We start from the raw sequence: 17,278 nt of genomic DNA on the forward strand, positions 1-17,278 counted from the left end.
TTTAAGATATATTTTAAGATATATTTTATTAATATATTATATATATATATTTTTAAAAGATATATTTTATTGATTTTTCACAGAGAGGAAGGGAAAGGGATAGAAAGTTAGAAACATTAATGAGAGAGAAACATCGATCTGCTGCCTCCTGCACACCCCCTACTGGGGACGCCCCCGAAACCAAGGTACATGCCCTTGACCAGAATCGAACCTGGGACCCTTGAGTCCGCAGGCCGACGCTCTATCCACTGAGCACCCGGTTAGGGCATAAATTACATTTTTATAAGTTTAAAACATATCTCCTTTGAAAATGGCAGGAATCTATAAGAAAATGCTTTGATAGGCTTTTGGAGTAGCACTGATTTTTTTAGTTCACCCTAAGACAGAACTGGGTAGAAATCAGGAAACATGTTTAGGGATGAAGGGCAGAGGCAGTGACCCATCTTAACATAGCTTAACATGTTTTGGTTTTGTTGAAAGTAAATTTCAAGCATTTCCTGTTTTGTATGCTCACAGAGACCTTAGGGATCATACACTACCACAGAAGAACATGGACTGTGTGTGTGTGTGTGTGTGTGTGTGTGTGTGTGTGTGTGTCTAAGGACATACTATAACTCAGTACATCTTTAGTTTGCTTGCTGTCTCTTGATAGAATTTGGAGCTAATGAGAGGGTCATGCTATTTCTATATTATTTGAGCATTATCACAACTTCATTTTTTCTAGCCACAGCTATCTTTCAGAGGGCACACCACTCCCCCGTGATTGTCTAATATATAATTTTGCCTGCACATTAGAAGGCATCTGTGGATGTTTTAGGTACAGGAAAAAACTGCTTTTCGTGGCAGTTGACTATCCTATCTTCTTAGGGAATCTTCTATTCAGGAAAGTCTTCTGTAAAACAGGGCAGATTCTTTGAAACATGAGGCGCACACCTGCATTTGTGTGTCATGTAGCATCCTACATGGGAACAGGTAGTATAGAAAACACAAAACAACTTCAAATAAATTATAATTAACATCTTCATACATTCAAGAGGATAGAGTATTGAAAGAGGATAGAGTATTGATCAAATTAGGACACATTGCTATATAAAAACATCAGAACAAAAACGTGTTCCTGAAAATAAAAAATCTGATTGCCTAATCCTCATTTACCCATCATCACTAATATACATCTTTCAATGTTAATTTTATATGCAGTCAGAAAAAAGGCACACATTTAGAATGAAAAGAAGCAACATTTTAAAAGTACAAAATCTTTTACTAAAGTGTCTCTAGACTGCAGTACTATGTGTGATTTTTAAAATTGCCTATTTATATTTGTCTGTATTTTTCAAACTTTCTATTGGAAAAAAAGGCATATCAATGAACAGGATTAGCTTTATACCGTTATTTAGACTTCAGTCACTGAAAGGAAAGCAGCTGACAGACCAATCTGGGAAGAAAATTAGATTAATGATAATTATCCTTATCATCCTCTCATAAGTTATATGCTATATGTTAATAAGTAAACTGTATTATAAATGATCAGAACATAAATATATAAAAATAACTCAATTTGAAAAAAAAGCAAGTATGACACTTGCAAAAGTCTTGTGACTATTCACTCTTAATATTATGTGTAGTGGAGGAGAGGGTGCTACTTCAGTTACAGTATCAGGGACAGATTTTGCAGTAAGCAAAGTAGATATGAAGATCTACAGAAGAAGTATTCCTATGTCCATGGGTTATGCATATGAGTATCCAAGGTCTAAAGGTCTGGGGTGGGTGGGAGGGGGGGTCAATGGGGAGAAAGGAGGACATATGTAATACTTTCAACAATAAGAAATTATTTTACAAAAGAAAAAAAAAAGTTAAGAGCACTAATAAAAACTGTTAGTGGATATGCCTCAGGCAACTCGGTTTAAGTGAATTTCACTGTGTGAATAATAACTTCTTTCAGAGCTGGGATTTGGTGATTCAGGCTAAAATGATGTGATCTTAGGTCATCTAAGTTAAAATGAAATAAATGATTCTACCTTTCTGAAAAAGAAAAAAAAAAAAGAAATGAAAGAGTATTCCTAGGTGAAGGAACCATAAATGCAAATGTCCTGAGACAAACGTGAACTTACTTGGTGTATGTGGTTAGAACTAGTGAATGGCGGTAAGTGGGAAGAGATAAGATTGAAGAGTCTGGCAGGGGCCAGCGGTGTAGGGCATTATGGACCATGGTAAGGATTTCAAATAGGAAGCCTTTGTAGGATTTTAAACAGGAGAGTGATGTAATGTGAAATGTCTTAAAGATCATTCAGGCTTGATTCACTGTGTGATGTTCTGTGCAAGCTGGACTTTAGGGAAGAAGCATGGAGGAAGAGGAATTGGTTAGGAGCCTGTTGCAATAGGCAGATAAAAGGTATTGCTCACGTGGTTGGAGCTGTAGCCATGGAGAAGTGGTTTCTACCGGCTGTTTTTAAGCACAGATGTTCTTCGGCAAGAGGCAGTGCTAGCGTGCAAGCCACGGCAGCACGTGCTTTTCAGAGTACTGTTGCAGGATGAGACTCAGAGTCTGCAATAGGATACGGAGCAGATATGTGTATGGTACTCATTGCTGAATGTGAAGGAGAGTACAAACTGCCAGAAGGCATTCTCCTATGTATAGAAAGGCCAGCATTGTGATCAGGACAGCATTCGGGTGCTGAAACTTGCACCCAGGAATATTCAAAGAGATAGTGAGTGTTCTACTCTGCTTTGGAGATCTATGTTAATACCCTTCTCGAAACGATAAATGTTGCTATCAGGAGTGAGTGATGGAAACGCTAGTGTATCTCACACAGTGAATCAAGTCATGAAACTTTAAATGTATGAAACACATTTACTAAGACCATGAAAAAGGGGAAGGTTGGGCACCAAATTAAATGAAGTAAAATTGGTATTAGGAGATAAATGACTTGTTGTGGAGTTGCATTACTTTTATATTCTCAATGTTCTAGAATACAGATTTTATAATCAATCTTGGTTACTCTTTTAGAAAAAAATTTTAATCTAAAAATATAATTCACATATATTTCCATTATGGTGATCATTTATAGGAATAAGCTTTTTAAAAAATATATGATCTATTATCTAACATAGAGGCCCAGTGCACAAAATTTGTGCAGGGAGGAGGGGTGGTGTCCCTCAGCCCAGTCTGCACCCTCTCAAATCCAGGACTGCTGGCTCCCAACTGCTCATCTGCCTGCCTGCCAGCCTGATCACCCCCTAACCACTTCCCTACCAGCCTGACCAATGCCTAACTTCTCCCCAGCTTGCCCGATTGCTCCTAACTGCCCTCTCCTGCCTATCTGGTCACCCCTAATTCCCTCCCTTGTTAGCCTGGTTGCCCTTAACTGCCCTCCCCTCCCAACCTGGTTGCCCACAAGTGCCTTCCCCTGCTGGCCGGGTCACCCATAACTTCCCTCCCTTCCCAGCTTGGTTGCCCCTAACTGCCCTCCCCTGCCATCCTGGTCACCCTTAACTGCCCTCCCTTGCCAGCCTGGTTGCCCCTAACTGCCCTCCCCTGCTGGCCTGGTCACCCCCAACTGCTGTCCCTTGCAGGCCTGGTCACCTCTAATTGCCCTCCCTTGCTGGCCTGATCGCCCCCAACTACTCTCCCCTGCCGGCCATCTTGTGGCGGCTATCTTTGACCACATGGGGGTGGCCATCTTGTGTGTTGGAGTGATGGTCAATTTGCATATTACTCTTTCATTAGATAGGATAGCCTCTTTCAAGTTATATAATTTACAATAGAAGGATTTCCTAGCTCTCCAAGTCTTACATGTGTAACTTAATAGCAGAAATCACAATATAACTAGAAAAGTGAACTAAAGTTAGATTGGAATCTGGGATACCAAGATGCTGCCCTGAAGAAATGCACTATTTAGTGACAAAATAAACATTTGTTTAGGTATTTGAACACTTATTTCCCCGTTTGTCTCTACCCCAAGACACCGAGATAACGGGGCCTGTTTCTGGGATCCTCATTTGAGGAGTAAGGTCAAGGAGAGATTAACTTGGACACAGCACGGGTGCAGAATTGATTTATCTTGTTTTAGATCTGTGGGCTGTCTGTTTAAAAAAAAAACATACACAAACAAACAAACAAAAAAACCCCACACAATTTGCCAGCTATACTGGAAATGCATTCTGCTTTTTTCATCAACAATCTTGGGCTCTCTAGAGGTTTTTCTGTCAAAAACACTTTGTCTCTTCACCTTTGGTTTTTATGTTCCTTATGTAAGTGAAGAACAACTCGTTAGGAAAAAGGCACTGTAGAAAAGACTGCAATGTGAGACCAGATGGTAAGCATTATTTAGCTGATGAGGATGTGCAGATGTGAGAGAAGGTGTGGTAATATGATCTGGTTCTGCAGCCGTGACCTGTTGGTCCCAGACAGCCTCCTTCCTCCCTGCTTTTTGCATCTACATTCCAGCGCCTCTCCGTCCACCTTTGTGGCATTGGGGCCCTCACAGAGCATTTGCACAGATGTGTAAGAATGAAGCTTGCTCTAGGAAAGGCAACTTCTGATATTTATTCCAACCCACAGATTTTTTTTGAATATCCTTCTCCCCATGTTACTATTGGCAAATCACGCAGAATGTAACTACTCTTGTTCAGCACACTAAGAGACAGTTTCCTGGGATTCCAGTTGCCATCAGTCTATCACAATGTCTTTAAGGCTTCTCCACTTGAAGTCTTGCAGGTACCTCAAACTAAAGATAGATAAAGATGAGGTCATCATCTCTGTTCACCTCACCTCACCTCACCTCACCGAACACCAACCTTGTCTGCTGTGTTTCTTCCTTCAGGGAAAGGTAGCACCATTCTTCCCTCACCCAAATGGATAATCTAGGAGTCATCCTGGACTCTCAAATATTTCTTATCCATTTCATGCAGTCCGTCTCCAAAATACTTTTCTAATCCTTCCGTTTCTCTTTCCTCATTGTCATTGCCCCGGTTTAAGCTCCTCTGGAATTTGTAAACATCTGATGGTTTTGCCTTTATTTTTATCCAGATCATTTTGTTCATCCAGTGTTGTATATTAAATGAGACTCTAACCAATGAGGCCAATGAAATTTAAACCTCATAGGAGGATGGGTAGATGAAGATCATTATTTCTTATAATCTCTACAGACTATTATAGTGTGTAGGTAGGGGTGAAAATCAATGATGGACTAGAGATATTTCAGATGTTTTTGCCAGTACATATGCAAGGTCTTCATGACCTTGGAGATCCTGTCTGTTGCCACTTCTGCTTCTGACTGTACAATAAGTAACCATAAACTACACGTGCTTCCTCATACTTTCATGCTGTTACATAACATTTCTTGGTTTTATGCTGTTCCTTGGTCTATGGGGGACCCTTCATCAGAAATGTTCTGGAAATACAGCACTATTTCTTTGGAGCACTGAATTATTTTATTTTCCATCTTGGTAGGTATTATTAAGTTGACTCATGAGAACCTCCGAAATGACTCAGGGCTTTTGTGCTTCTCTGTGTTTCCTCTCTTTTTCTTCTTGTCATCGTCCTCACATCCAATTGCAAGTTGTAGCAATCTCTTATAATTAGGATGGTGTTACATCAGAGATTTTTTTAAATGCCAGGTCTTTATGGTCCAGAACATGCTTCCATGTTCTTCTCTGGTGTAACTCTGCCCTAGTACTGTGCTCTAACAGCCTTTACACATGATACCACCCACCATGTGGGTCATGTAGTCAGATAGATGTGCAGGGTATAGAGAACTTTTATGTGTTTTATCTCAAATTGATCCTCATTGTACCCTGTGGAGTAGACAGGGGCCTAGTACTTTTCCTCTTTACAGATGTGGAGTTGGAGATTCCTTTAATTTCTATCAACCTGACTTATAGGTATATACTTGAGTCTCTATAGATTATATCGATAGGGTCCACAATGTACTATGACCAGATTGAATTATGATTAGCTACTTATTACTAAAAAGACTTAGGTGTAGCTTTTGTTTGTAGAATTTGTTGGTAAATTTGAACAAACTTAATTCTATTTATTTATTTATTTATTTATTTATTTATTTAATATGGAACAAAATTAATTCTTAATTTCCACTCACGATTATTTAGAAGCCTCATCACCTTGTAAGTTTCCAGGCCCCATTTTCCACTTACGTAGTCCATCATCATCTTCTGGTCAGTCTGGTCCATGGCACCTCTCTGAAACAGAAGGGAAAACTTGTATGATTGGTTTTAAATGTTGATTTTTGAGGCCTGGACTGTGAGTCCCTTAAATTACTCAATCAAGTCTTGAAGATCCAAATGTAGCGCTGGGACTGTGTGGTTGGGCCTAATCATAGTACTGAAAACATTTATTTTCAGCGAGAAGAAGGGAAGAGGACTTTGAGTTCCTCAACGAAGCGTCCACATATATTAGTTTCTGTATCAGGCCATGGTGTTTCCCACTTCCTATCTCCAACCTAGCAAGGCTTCTTGCATTTTCTGTGTGTGGGTGTGTGTGTGTTGGAGGGTGGTGGTGGTGGTGGTGGTGGTGTCTAAAAGTTAGGTCCATCAGACTAGTTTATGGGACCATAGCTTTATTTAAAAAAAAAATCTTGCTCTTCTTGAATTTAGGAATTAGAAGAAGTTATAAACAACAAATGACTGTATTTGACTTCTCTCAGTTTTGAACAAAGTCACACAGTTTGAGCAAGTCCATGAGAATAAGGAGTCCCCTTCTACTGCCTGGAAGGAGCAAAAGATCATTTTATTTAAAATAAATCTATTGAGATCCACGTTGCTGGTATCTAATCGAGTTCTGAATTTGAGTTCAATCAGAGCTTTGATGAAGGAAAGGGGAAAGAAAACTTGAAAGAATGCTGTTTCATTCATGAAGAGTTTGCATGTTTTCAGTTTCCAAGTAAATGGAATAATGGCACCATGCATTTCCATCCAGGCATTTTCCACCCCGAGAATAATGCCCTTCCTGGTTTCTCAATGAATAATGCATTATTTCTGAAACTCCAGAGGCATTCCTTTCATTTTCCTCTATGTTTAGCTTTCTAAGTGATTTTCAAGCAAGGAAATCCAAGGACTTGGAATAAGTGCTTTATTAACATTTTTACTTGAAGTTCAAATAGCTTCTTGGCTATTATCTCCTGATGTTTGAAATTTTTTTCCCCCCCCCCTCTCTAAGGAAAGCCTAAGGTATTGTATTTATTAGAAAGTGAAATACCTTGGACGGTCTTCAAAGTGAACGGCAGTTTAAAACCAGTACACATTTGTGTTTTAAAACAAAGAGCTTTGTGGGGGTACTTTTCTCCTTTATTTTCATTTCTCTGTTGAAAAGATTCAAAAAGGAAAGCTTGCACCCAAAAAAACTGGGCTGGTTGGAGACGAAATCTTGTTTGTTTACATTTTGTGAAGCTCATTCCTTGAGGCTAGTCTCCAAATCCACCACCCTGGTGCAAGTCTGTGTCCACCTGGGCCAGTGCCATTTAAGTCTAAAGATTCAAAAGCTCGTCTGGGGTCATCTCTATTTGCTATCTACACATTGTATGGCCTGACGCATATGGGTGAGATGGAATGGGACAGGACAGTATCCACTGGTTCTATTGACTCATGTTCTCCGAGCCGAGGATCCCAGATCATCCTGGAGTAACACAGTGGTAGATTTTACCACTTTCATTTTCCCTGGGAGCCAAATGGGTGATTTCCGGAACTAAATAAGCTGGAATTAAGAATATAACCTTTCCATTCTTCCTTTTATTGTAAAATTTTAATGATTCAGAGTAGCCGAGGAAGAAAGAGACCATCATTGATCTAAATTTGTAAGATGTTTAAAACCTAACATTTGGTTTTAAATATTTAATTTTATTAATTTCAAGAAGTGGGAGTGCAACCATATTTTCTGGAGTGTGGACTCTGGACCCAGGCTCTAAAAGCAGAAGCTCTGCTGTCTATTTTCTATCTGCCACTTCCTAATACCATGGCCTTGAGCAAGTTACTTAATGTTTTGGGTCTCGGTTTTTTTCATCTGCATGATGGGAGAATATCTGCTATCTCATAGGGCTATTGTGCAGATTGAATAAGTTGATATTTATAAAACATATGGAAAAGCACCATTTATTGGGTCGGCAACTAAGTAATTGCGGATTTTTTAAAGAAAATCAAAGACAATTTTTTCATGGAACTAAATAACTTTATTCTGTAATGTATTGCCCATTTTGATCAATGACCTTTTGCCATCTTTCAGGCAGCATCATAATCCCACGTTCAAAAAACTTCAGGTTTTTATTAGCAAAAAACTGAATCAGGTACGATTTGACATCATCATCATTATTGAAATTTTTACCATTCAAGGAGTTTTGTAAAGATCGAAACAAAAAGTAATCAGATGGTGCAAGGTCAGGACTATATGGTGGATGTGGCAAAACATCCCAACCAAGCTCCATTAATTTTTGCCGAGTGACCAAAGATGTGTGTGGCCTTGCATTGTCATGATGGAATACAACACCTTTTCGATTTGTCAATTCGGGCCGCTTTTCTTCAACTGCATTGTTTAATTTCGTTAGTTGTTCAATGTAGACATCAGAATTGATCGTTCGGTTGGGTGGTAAGAGTTCAAAGTAGACAATTCCTTTGTAATCCCACCAAACTGATAACAAAACCTTCTTTTGATGAATATCAGCTTTTGATGTTGTTTGAGTTGGTTCACCTGGCCTGCTCCACGATCTTTTCCGCTTGATATTGTTGTAAACAACCCATTTTTCATCGCCAGTTATCAGTCGTTTTAAAAATGGATCATTTTCATTACGTTTCTTTAGCAAATCGCAGCTGCTAATGCGTTGCATTAACTGTGATTCTTTCAGTTCGTGAGGAACCCATGTATCGAGTTTTTGAACATAGCCAAGTTGTTTTAAGTGATTTTCAATGCATGTATGTGATACATGAAGCTTCTCTGCAATCTCACGTGTTGTACTGTGACAGTCTGAATTGATTATTGCTTTGATTAGGGCGTCATCAACTTCAACTGGACGACCAGAGCGTTTTTCATCTTTGAGTGAAAAATCACCAGAACGAAATTTGGCAAACCAATTTTGACACTGCCGTTCTTTTAAGGCTTCGTCACCATAAACAGCACATAACTTTTTATGAGCTTGCGATGCGTTTTCCCTTTGCGGAAATAAAAAAGCAAAATATGACGAAAATGTTCCTTTTGATTTTCCATTTTTCAACGAACGCCAAACGAAAACTACAAAACAGGTCAAAAAACTTTTTTTACTGATTAACAGCTGAATAGCCAACTATCAAATAACAAAATGTGTTTTACATTTTACTACGTCTGCAAACCTAAAAATTCAACTGAAGCCATATATGTGTGAAACCCGCAATTACTTAGCTGCCGACCCAATAAGTGGCTGTTGAATAAAAATAAAATCAAACAGCCATAGCCTGTTTGGCTCAGTGGATAGCGTGTCAGCCTGCGGACCAAAGGGTCTTGGGTTTGATTCCCGTCAAGGGCACGTACCTCAATTGGAGGCTTCTCCCTGGCCCAGACTCTAGTCGGGGCTTACGTAGGAGGCAATCAGTCAATGTGTTTCCCTCACATTGATATTTCTGTCTTTCCCTCTCTCTTCCACTCTCCCTAAAAATCAATGGTGAGCACCCATTTACTCTTTACAACAAACGACAAACCTAATGAGGACAATATAACCATTTATCTTTTTTCAGATGAGAACACTGAGGTATGAAAAGTAATTTGCCTAAGTTTACCCAGTTTATAAAACAACAAAACAAGGATTTGAGCCCAATCAACCTGAATTCAGAAACTGTGCCTCAACTAAATATTAAAGGACATTTGTCATAGTGCTTAACTTTTGCCTAAAAACAATCTTATGCTATTAAAGTCCATACCTCTATAAGCATCAAAGTGTGTATCCTGAATCAAGTTTTTCATGTCTCAGTTGCTTAGCAACTCTATGTTTCGCTCATAGTAATTGTCATCAATGTCTCATAAATACTCAATCTTAGTAAGGTCTGAATTAATGAGGTTTTATTAAATTGATTATCTTATCATTAATTTTTTTTCCTGGTTATTTCACAATATGAACATTTTATTTCAAGTGGTGACCTGGTGGTTTTGAATCTCAGTATTGTTATATTGAATGGGAATTATTTCACCTTATGGTTGCTAGTTTTATAATTATATTTGTCCTCTCTTATTTAAATCCTCCCACCCCTCTCTCTGTCCTTATAGGTGCCTTTATTATCTGCTGGACCCCTGGACTGGTCTTGTTACTTCTCGATGTGTGCTGTCCACAGTGTGATGTTCTGGCCTATGAGAAATTCTTCCTTCTGCTTGCTGAGTTCAACTCTGCCATGAACCCCATCATCTACTCCTACCGCGACAAGGAGATGAGCGCCACCTTCAGGCAGATCCTCTGCTGCCAGCGCAGTGAGAACACCAGTGGCCCCACGGAAGGCTCCGACCGCTCAGCTTCCTCCCTCAACCACACCATCTTGGCGGGAGTTCACAGCAATGACCACTCCGTGGTTTAGAAAGGAAATGAAGAGGAGAAGCCAGCATTGTCCACTGAGGGATGAAAAGCCTCCCCTACCCAAATGCCTGGGCAAGGTGTGGGATGTGAGAGAGAGAAAGAGAGAGGAAAAACAAACTCATGTACTTAAACATTAACCAACGGCAGTATTTGTTCCTAGACCCAACAAGACTTGACATATGTTGAAAATTAGCTTATGTGACAACCCTCATCTGGATCCCCATTCCCTTTGAGAGTAGACAGTGGAGCTCTTATAATGGAATTCGTAAATAGACTCTGGAGTGTTCCTTTAGAGAGATGACACTAACTAGACTTTAAAAGATTTTGTGTGGTTTGGTGCAAGTCAGAATAAACGCTGACTAATGGAATCCACAACTTCATTTACATGCAGGCTTCCCTTTTTTTATTTTTAAAGGATTACATTTCATTTAGTAAACATGTTTATGCCTATCAGTATGCTTGTGATGGATAAGACTAGAGACTTTTTAAACTACCGTAATTTCATTTTTTTCCACATGTAGGAAAACTATAAATTAGACTTTTTTTTTAGAAAGCATGCATGTAATATATGTATGCAGTATGTCTTACTTAAAAAGATAAAAGGATATTAATTTTAAATCTTCTAGGAAATAGGAGAACCTAGATGTCAAAGCCAGTATTTGTTTAGGTTATGAAACAAACAATGCTCTAATCACATTACCTTTTTATTAAAGCGTTGTAACACATATTAAAAAAATGGGTTGTATGTTTGTTACCGAAATAATATGTACTCTAAAAATGTCTTAGAAGATGAAGCTCAGTAATATTGTTCCCACATATTTATAATACCCAAGAACAGTCTAATTATTAGTACATCAGAATGATTTTTAAATAGCCTGTGTTTTCCTGTATTATGAAATAATACATAGTCATTATAGGAAACTTGAAAAATGCAGAAATGTATAAAATAAAAAATAATTACTGGTAATAAATATCACAATCCAGAAGTAACCACCGCTAACAGCTATTCCCCCTGTGTATGCCTATATGTATATTATATACCTTTTTATATAATTGGGATCATACTGTAAACAATTTTATAATCAGGTTTTTTTTTTCACTACAGAATTGCCACATTTTCCTATGGCATTAAAAATTTTACAAGACCTAATTTTTACGGCTATATAATATTCCATTTAATGGATGCAACTCAGTTTATTTAACCATTTCCATATTGTTGACTACTTAGGTTCTTTTTAATTTTCATTATTATAAATGATGTTGCAAAGAAAATTGTGTACATAAAACTTTTTCCATATAATTGATTATTTACTTAGGATATGTTCCCATGAAGGATTTTTTTTTTTAATGTGAATTGTCTTTTTATGTTCATACCTTTTATAAAAAGGGATTTCCTGCTTTGCACCTCATGGGTGACAATTGTGAGGAAAGCCAGTTAAATTACCTTTTTACAAAGGAAGTTCAGTGGTTAGTGTAGAGTGACTTTTTTATATAGTAAGATGGACTTATATAACCAGGATACCCTAATAACCAGGATACCCTAATTCACATGTCTAGCAATTCCAAATTTTGAGGGACCAATTATTCAGCTCTTAGTAGCCACAGCTGTAATGTAGCATTCAAGAAAACGCAAAGAAGTCAAACGTGCCAAGTGAATGAAGGATCTTCCTATTAAACATCTTGGGACCCTTCTGTAGCAAATTGGTTGAGTGTCAGCATGTGACTGGATACCGATGGACTGCTGCCGTGTTAGGGGATGCCTGTCTAATCGCACCAGTTTGTGGTAATAAGTAACCAATAAAGTCACAGTCATGAAGCAGGTACGGGGAAGTCGGGAGCACGTTTAAGAGAAAGATGTCCAAAAGAAGACAGTTGTCTAGGAAGAAGGAAGTCAGTGCATGGTCACCAGTTAAGCAGAGGGCTGACGTGTCAAGTGCCCAAAGTGAAAAGCATACGGGGAGCCAGTTAGCAGAAAGGTGTTTGCACATACTTTATACAGTACACAGCGTTTTTTTTTTTGTTTGTTTGTTTTGTTTTTTTTATACTGGAAGGGAAATAAATGAACTTGGACTTTCACTCATGCGCATGTATTCTGAAGGAGCTATGGACTATTTGAAATTGAGAACGTACTAATTGGACCTTAATAAATCATTCTCAATCAGTGTTTGCGGATGTGTGGTTCTGGTCAGTTGCTCTTATTTCTTTTGTTCAAGTCTGCGGTTTGCATAGCACCAGTGCCTTTCTGCTTGTGACCTCCCTTATTTCCCGGCCACAGGGCCCCTGAATTCTGAGGTGAAGCCACCACCATATGCTTCCCCAGCTCAGAACTGCTTTTTTCAACCTGAGGACTAAGTCCCATGTCCAAGAGATGGTGGTTTATGTTGCATTAAAGGAGGGATAACATCTTAGGGCGACGTAACTGTACTCTGAATTTATCAGACCTTTATGATGGCTTATGGAAAACTCTCACTAGGAGTTTATAAAGTCTTTATGCTTCTAGATTTAGTAACTAACAAGATAAAAATGATGGGTATCTTCCAGTTACTTGTTAATGGTGTTCTTTTCTAACATATTGCTAAGAGGTTGGAAAAAGAGAAAATGATTATTCCAATGAACGTCTCAGGGAGCACTTGGAGGCGAATTCTGTACCTTTCGGTTCAGGTGGATGTAAGATTTTCAGAAATCAAGCCCCTTAGACCTCTTCTTCCCAAATTCGCCACCGCTCACATACAGTAATCCCCTCTTATCCACAGTATCGCTCTCCGTGGTTTCCGTTCCCCGCGATCCACCACGGTCTGAAAATATTAAATGGGACAATCCAGAAATAACTCAGAAGTTTTACAGCTGCAGGCTGCGCTGAGCAGTGATGAAATCTCGCGAGACCCGCTTCCTCTCGCGAGGCACGCGAATCCTTCCTCCGCTGGGCGTGGGTACGCACTGCTCGCTGAGTGGCCATCTGGGTTGTCACAGGGACGGCTTTGTGGGAACGGTGTTCGTGTCCCCCTTGTTTTCCTTTTTAATGGCCCCCCCCTCCCCTCCCATGCACAGGAGTAGCGATGCTGTGGATCTGCCGAAGAGAAGCCGTAAGAGAAAGCGTCCGACCTAATAAGGTAAGCAAAAAGCGGGACGCTGAGGTTATGAAGATGACGGCAAGAACGATAAACGGTATTTTTAGAGAGAGATCACATTCACGGAACTTTTATTACAGTATGTTGTTATAACTGTTCTGTTTTTATTTTATTTTATTTATTAGTTGTAAATCTCTTACCGTGCCTAATTTATACAGTAAACTTTATCCTAGGCCGGTAGGTAAAGGAAAACATGGTTACACATAGGGTTCCGTGGTTTCATTCCCAAGGATGAGAGAGGATTACTGTATTACCTTTTTTTTTTTTGTATACTAAGACCATAATTTCTAGATGCATTTAACATTACATGATTACTAAGGCATCAGTTTCCCCCTTCTCTCTCCTGTTTGTTTGTTTATTTATTTTTGTTTAAAATATTACATATGTCTCCCTTTTCCCCAATTGACCTCTCCCCGGCCACTTCCACCCCCCAGGACAAGCCCCCACCGCCCCAGTGTTCGTGTCCATTGGTTATGCCAATATACATTTAAAAAATTTAAAAATATATCTTGATTGATTTCAGAGAGGAAGGGAGAGGATAGAAACATCAATGATGAGAGAAAGTCATTAATCAGTTGCCTTCTGCCTGATTGGGGATGGAGCCCACAACCTGGGCAAATGACCTGACCGGGAATTGAACAGTGACCTAGTTCCTAGGTTGTTGCTCAAACACTGACTGAGCCACCCAGCCAGGCTATCCACGTAAAATTTTAACTTTGGTAGAGAATACCAAAATACATTCCAAAAATACTATACCAGCTTATAGTATCATAATGCATGACAGTGGTTGGCAAACTCATTAGTCATCAGAGCCAAATATTAACAGTACAATGATTGACATTTCTTTTGAGAGCTGAAAACCGAGACTTCTGTGCATGGGCCAGAAGTTTCAGTCGCACTGTATGTGTGCGCCCACACGTGGTATTTTGTGGAAGAGCCACATTCAAGGGGCCAAAGAGCTGCATGTGGCTCTCGAGCCGCAGTTTGCCGGCCACTGATGTATGACAACATTTTTATCTATATCTTCATCATAACTGGATGCTAACACTCTTTGAGGTTCCTTTAGTTAAAAGACAATTTGGATGCCAAATCCCAAAATACTTGGGAGATAAAGCACTTCTATTATAAGTAACATAGGGGTAAAAGAAATCTCAGGAGAAATTTAAAAATACTGTTAACTAAATAAAGATGAATATATAACTTACCAAGATTTTTGGGATGCAGTGAAAGTAGTGATTCGAGGAAAATTTATAGCAGAAGATTTGTATATTAAAAAGATCTAAAATCAACTAAACTTTTACCTTATGAAACTAGAAAAAGAAAATAAATTAAAACCAAAGTAAGCAAAAATCAATAAAATTGACAAGCAATATCAATAGAGAAGATCAATGAAAACTAAAGCTGGTTATTTGAAAAGATCGATAAAATTGATGAGCCTCTAACCAGACTAAGAAAAAAAGTACACAAATTACTAATATCAAAAGTGTAAAAAAGGGATATCATTGTAGATCTCACAGACATTGAAGGATAATGGAGGCATACTATAGACAACCCTATGCTCACAATTTTTTAAAAAAATATATTTTATTGATTTTACACAGGGAGGAATTGAGAGGGACAGAGAGTTAGAACGTCGATGAGAGAGAAACATTGACCAGCTGCCTCCTGCACACTCCCCACTGGGGATGTGCCCGCAACCAAGGCACATGCCCTTGACCGGAATCGAACCCGGGACCCTTCAGTCCGCAGGCCGACGCTCTATCCACTGAGCCAAACCAGTCCCGGCTATGCTCACAAATTTGATAACCTAAGTGCAATGGACCAGTTACTTGAAAGACAATTTGCCAAAACTCACACAAGAAGAAACAGACTATTTGAATTGGTGTATAACTATTAAAAAATTTTAAAATCCTCAACAGAGGATTTTCCCCATTGATTTTTAGAGAGTGGAAAAGAGAGGGAAAGACAGAAATATCGATGTGAGAAACATATCGATTGGTTGCCTCCTACACAAAGCCCAGGACCCTTCAGTCCGCCCTTGACCAGAATCAAACTCAAGACCCTTCAGTCTGCAGGCTGATGCTCTATCCACTGAGCCAAATGGCTATAACTATTAAAGAAATTGAATCAGTGATCAATAACTACAGAGCCTCTGGCCCAGATTTTTTCATTAGTGAATTCTACTTATGGAAGAAATTATGTAATTTCTCTACAATCTTTCAGAAAATAGAAACTGATACTCATTCTATGAGAACAGCATACCAAAACCATACAAAGACATTACAAAAAAAAAAGGCAAAAAGAAAACTAAAGGCCAATATTTTTTATGAACATAGAAAAATCTTCAGTAAAATATTAGCAAATTGAATCTAACCATGTATAGAAAGAATTGTATACACGACCAAGTAGAATTTATTTCAGGTATGGAAAGTTTTTTAAACATTATAAAAACCCCAAACCACAATTAATGTAATCCATCATATCAACAGGTCCCCCAAAAAAGAAAAATCACTCATATCAATAGATGCAGAAAAGCATTTAAGAAAATCCAGAGCCCATTCATGATAAATAATTCTCAGTAAACTAGAAATAGAGAAGTTTTCCTCTACTTAATAAAGAATAACTACAAAAATGCTTCATCTAACATCATACTTACTGTTGAAAAACTTGAAATTATCTCACTAAGATCAGGTACAAGGCAGAGATGTGTCCTTTCACCACTCTTTTTCAACATCATACTGAAAATTGTAGTTAGTGTACTAAGTCAAAAAAAAGGAAATTAAAGGTGTATAGATTAGGAAAAAAGAAAACTGTCTTTGTTCAGTTTCATGATTGTTTATGTAGAAAATCAGAACAAATTGACAAGTGAAACTAATAAGTTGTTATAGCAAGGTTGTATGATAAAAGATTAATGTGCAAAATCAGTCATTTTCCTATATGTCAACAATGAACAGGTGGAACTTGAAATTAAAAGCACAGTATCATTTATAGTAGCACCAAAGAAAATTAAGTACTCCAATATAAATCTAACAAAACATGTACAAGAGTTATGTAAGGAAAACTATAAAACTCTAATGAAAGAAATCAAAGAACTGAATAAGTAGAGAAATATTCCACGTTTGTGTATAGCAGTTACTCAATATTATCATGATGTCAGTTTTCCTCAAATTGATCTATAGATTCAGTGCAATCCACGGCATTTTGTACATATTGACAAATTGATTCTAAAGTGTATATGAAGAGGCAAAAGACCCAGAATAGCCAACACAATATTGAAGGAGAACAAAGTTGGATTCTCTCACCTTAAGATCTATATATAGAAAAGCCTAAGTGACCACTGTCTGGTGCATATGACACACACTGGCAATTTAAAATAAACGTTGACTTGTGTATGCGCAATACATATAAAGCTCTCACTGGTCCAGTTGCACACGTGTGTTTTGATATGTCATAGTCTATCATGAATTTGGTTGTTTTTGTTGACATTCAGAAGCTGAAAGAAAGCGTTGTCGACAGAATATGTCTGAAAACCAACTAATGGCACAATTTTTTTTCAATGTGCATGAATCTGTGCACCCAATGTGCATGAATCTGTGCACAGGGCCACTA

At 38.4% G+C, this 17,278-nt stretch overlaps 1 protein-coding gene across 5 annotated transcripts in view; it reads left to right on the forward strand.

Annotated features, from left to right (window-relative positions):
- LPAR1 (lysophosphatidic acid receptor 1) overlaps positions 1 to 12,047 on the forward strand; it is a 114,350-nt gene extending 102,303 nt beyond the window's left edge. For all 5 annotated transcript variants that reach the window (XM_084898161.1, XM_084898160.1, XM_084898159.1 and 2 more), the window contains exon 4: positions 10,241 to 12,047. In XM_084898161.1, the coding sequence (XP_084754287.1) occupies positions 10,241 to 10,542 (302 nt within the window). In that variant the 3' untranslated portion in view covers positions 10,543 to 12,047. The remainder of the gene's footprint in view (positions 1 to 10,240) is intronic.
- Positions 12,048 to 17,278: the final 5,231 nt, after the last annotated feature.

This window comes from Pipistrellus hanaki (assembly GCF_964339955.1).
Source record: "Pipistrellus hanaki genome assembly, chromosome: 11".
NCBI lineage: Eukaryota > Metazoa > Chordata > Mammalia > Chiroptera > Vespertilionidae > Pipistrellus > Pipistrellus hanaki.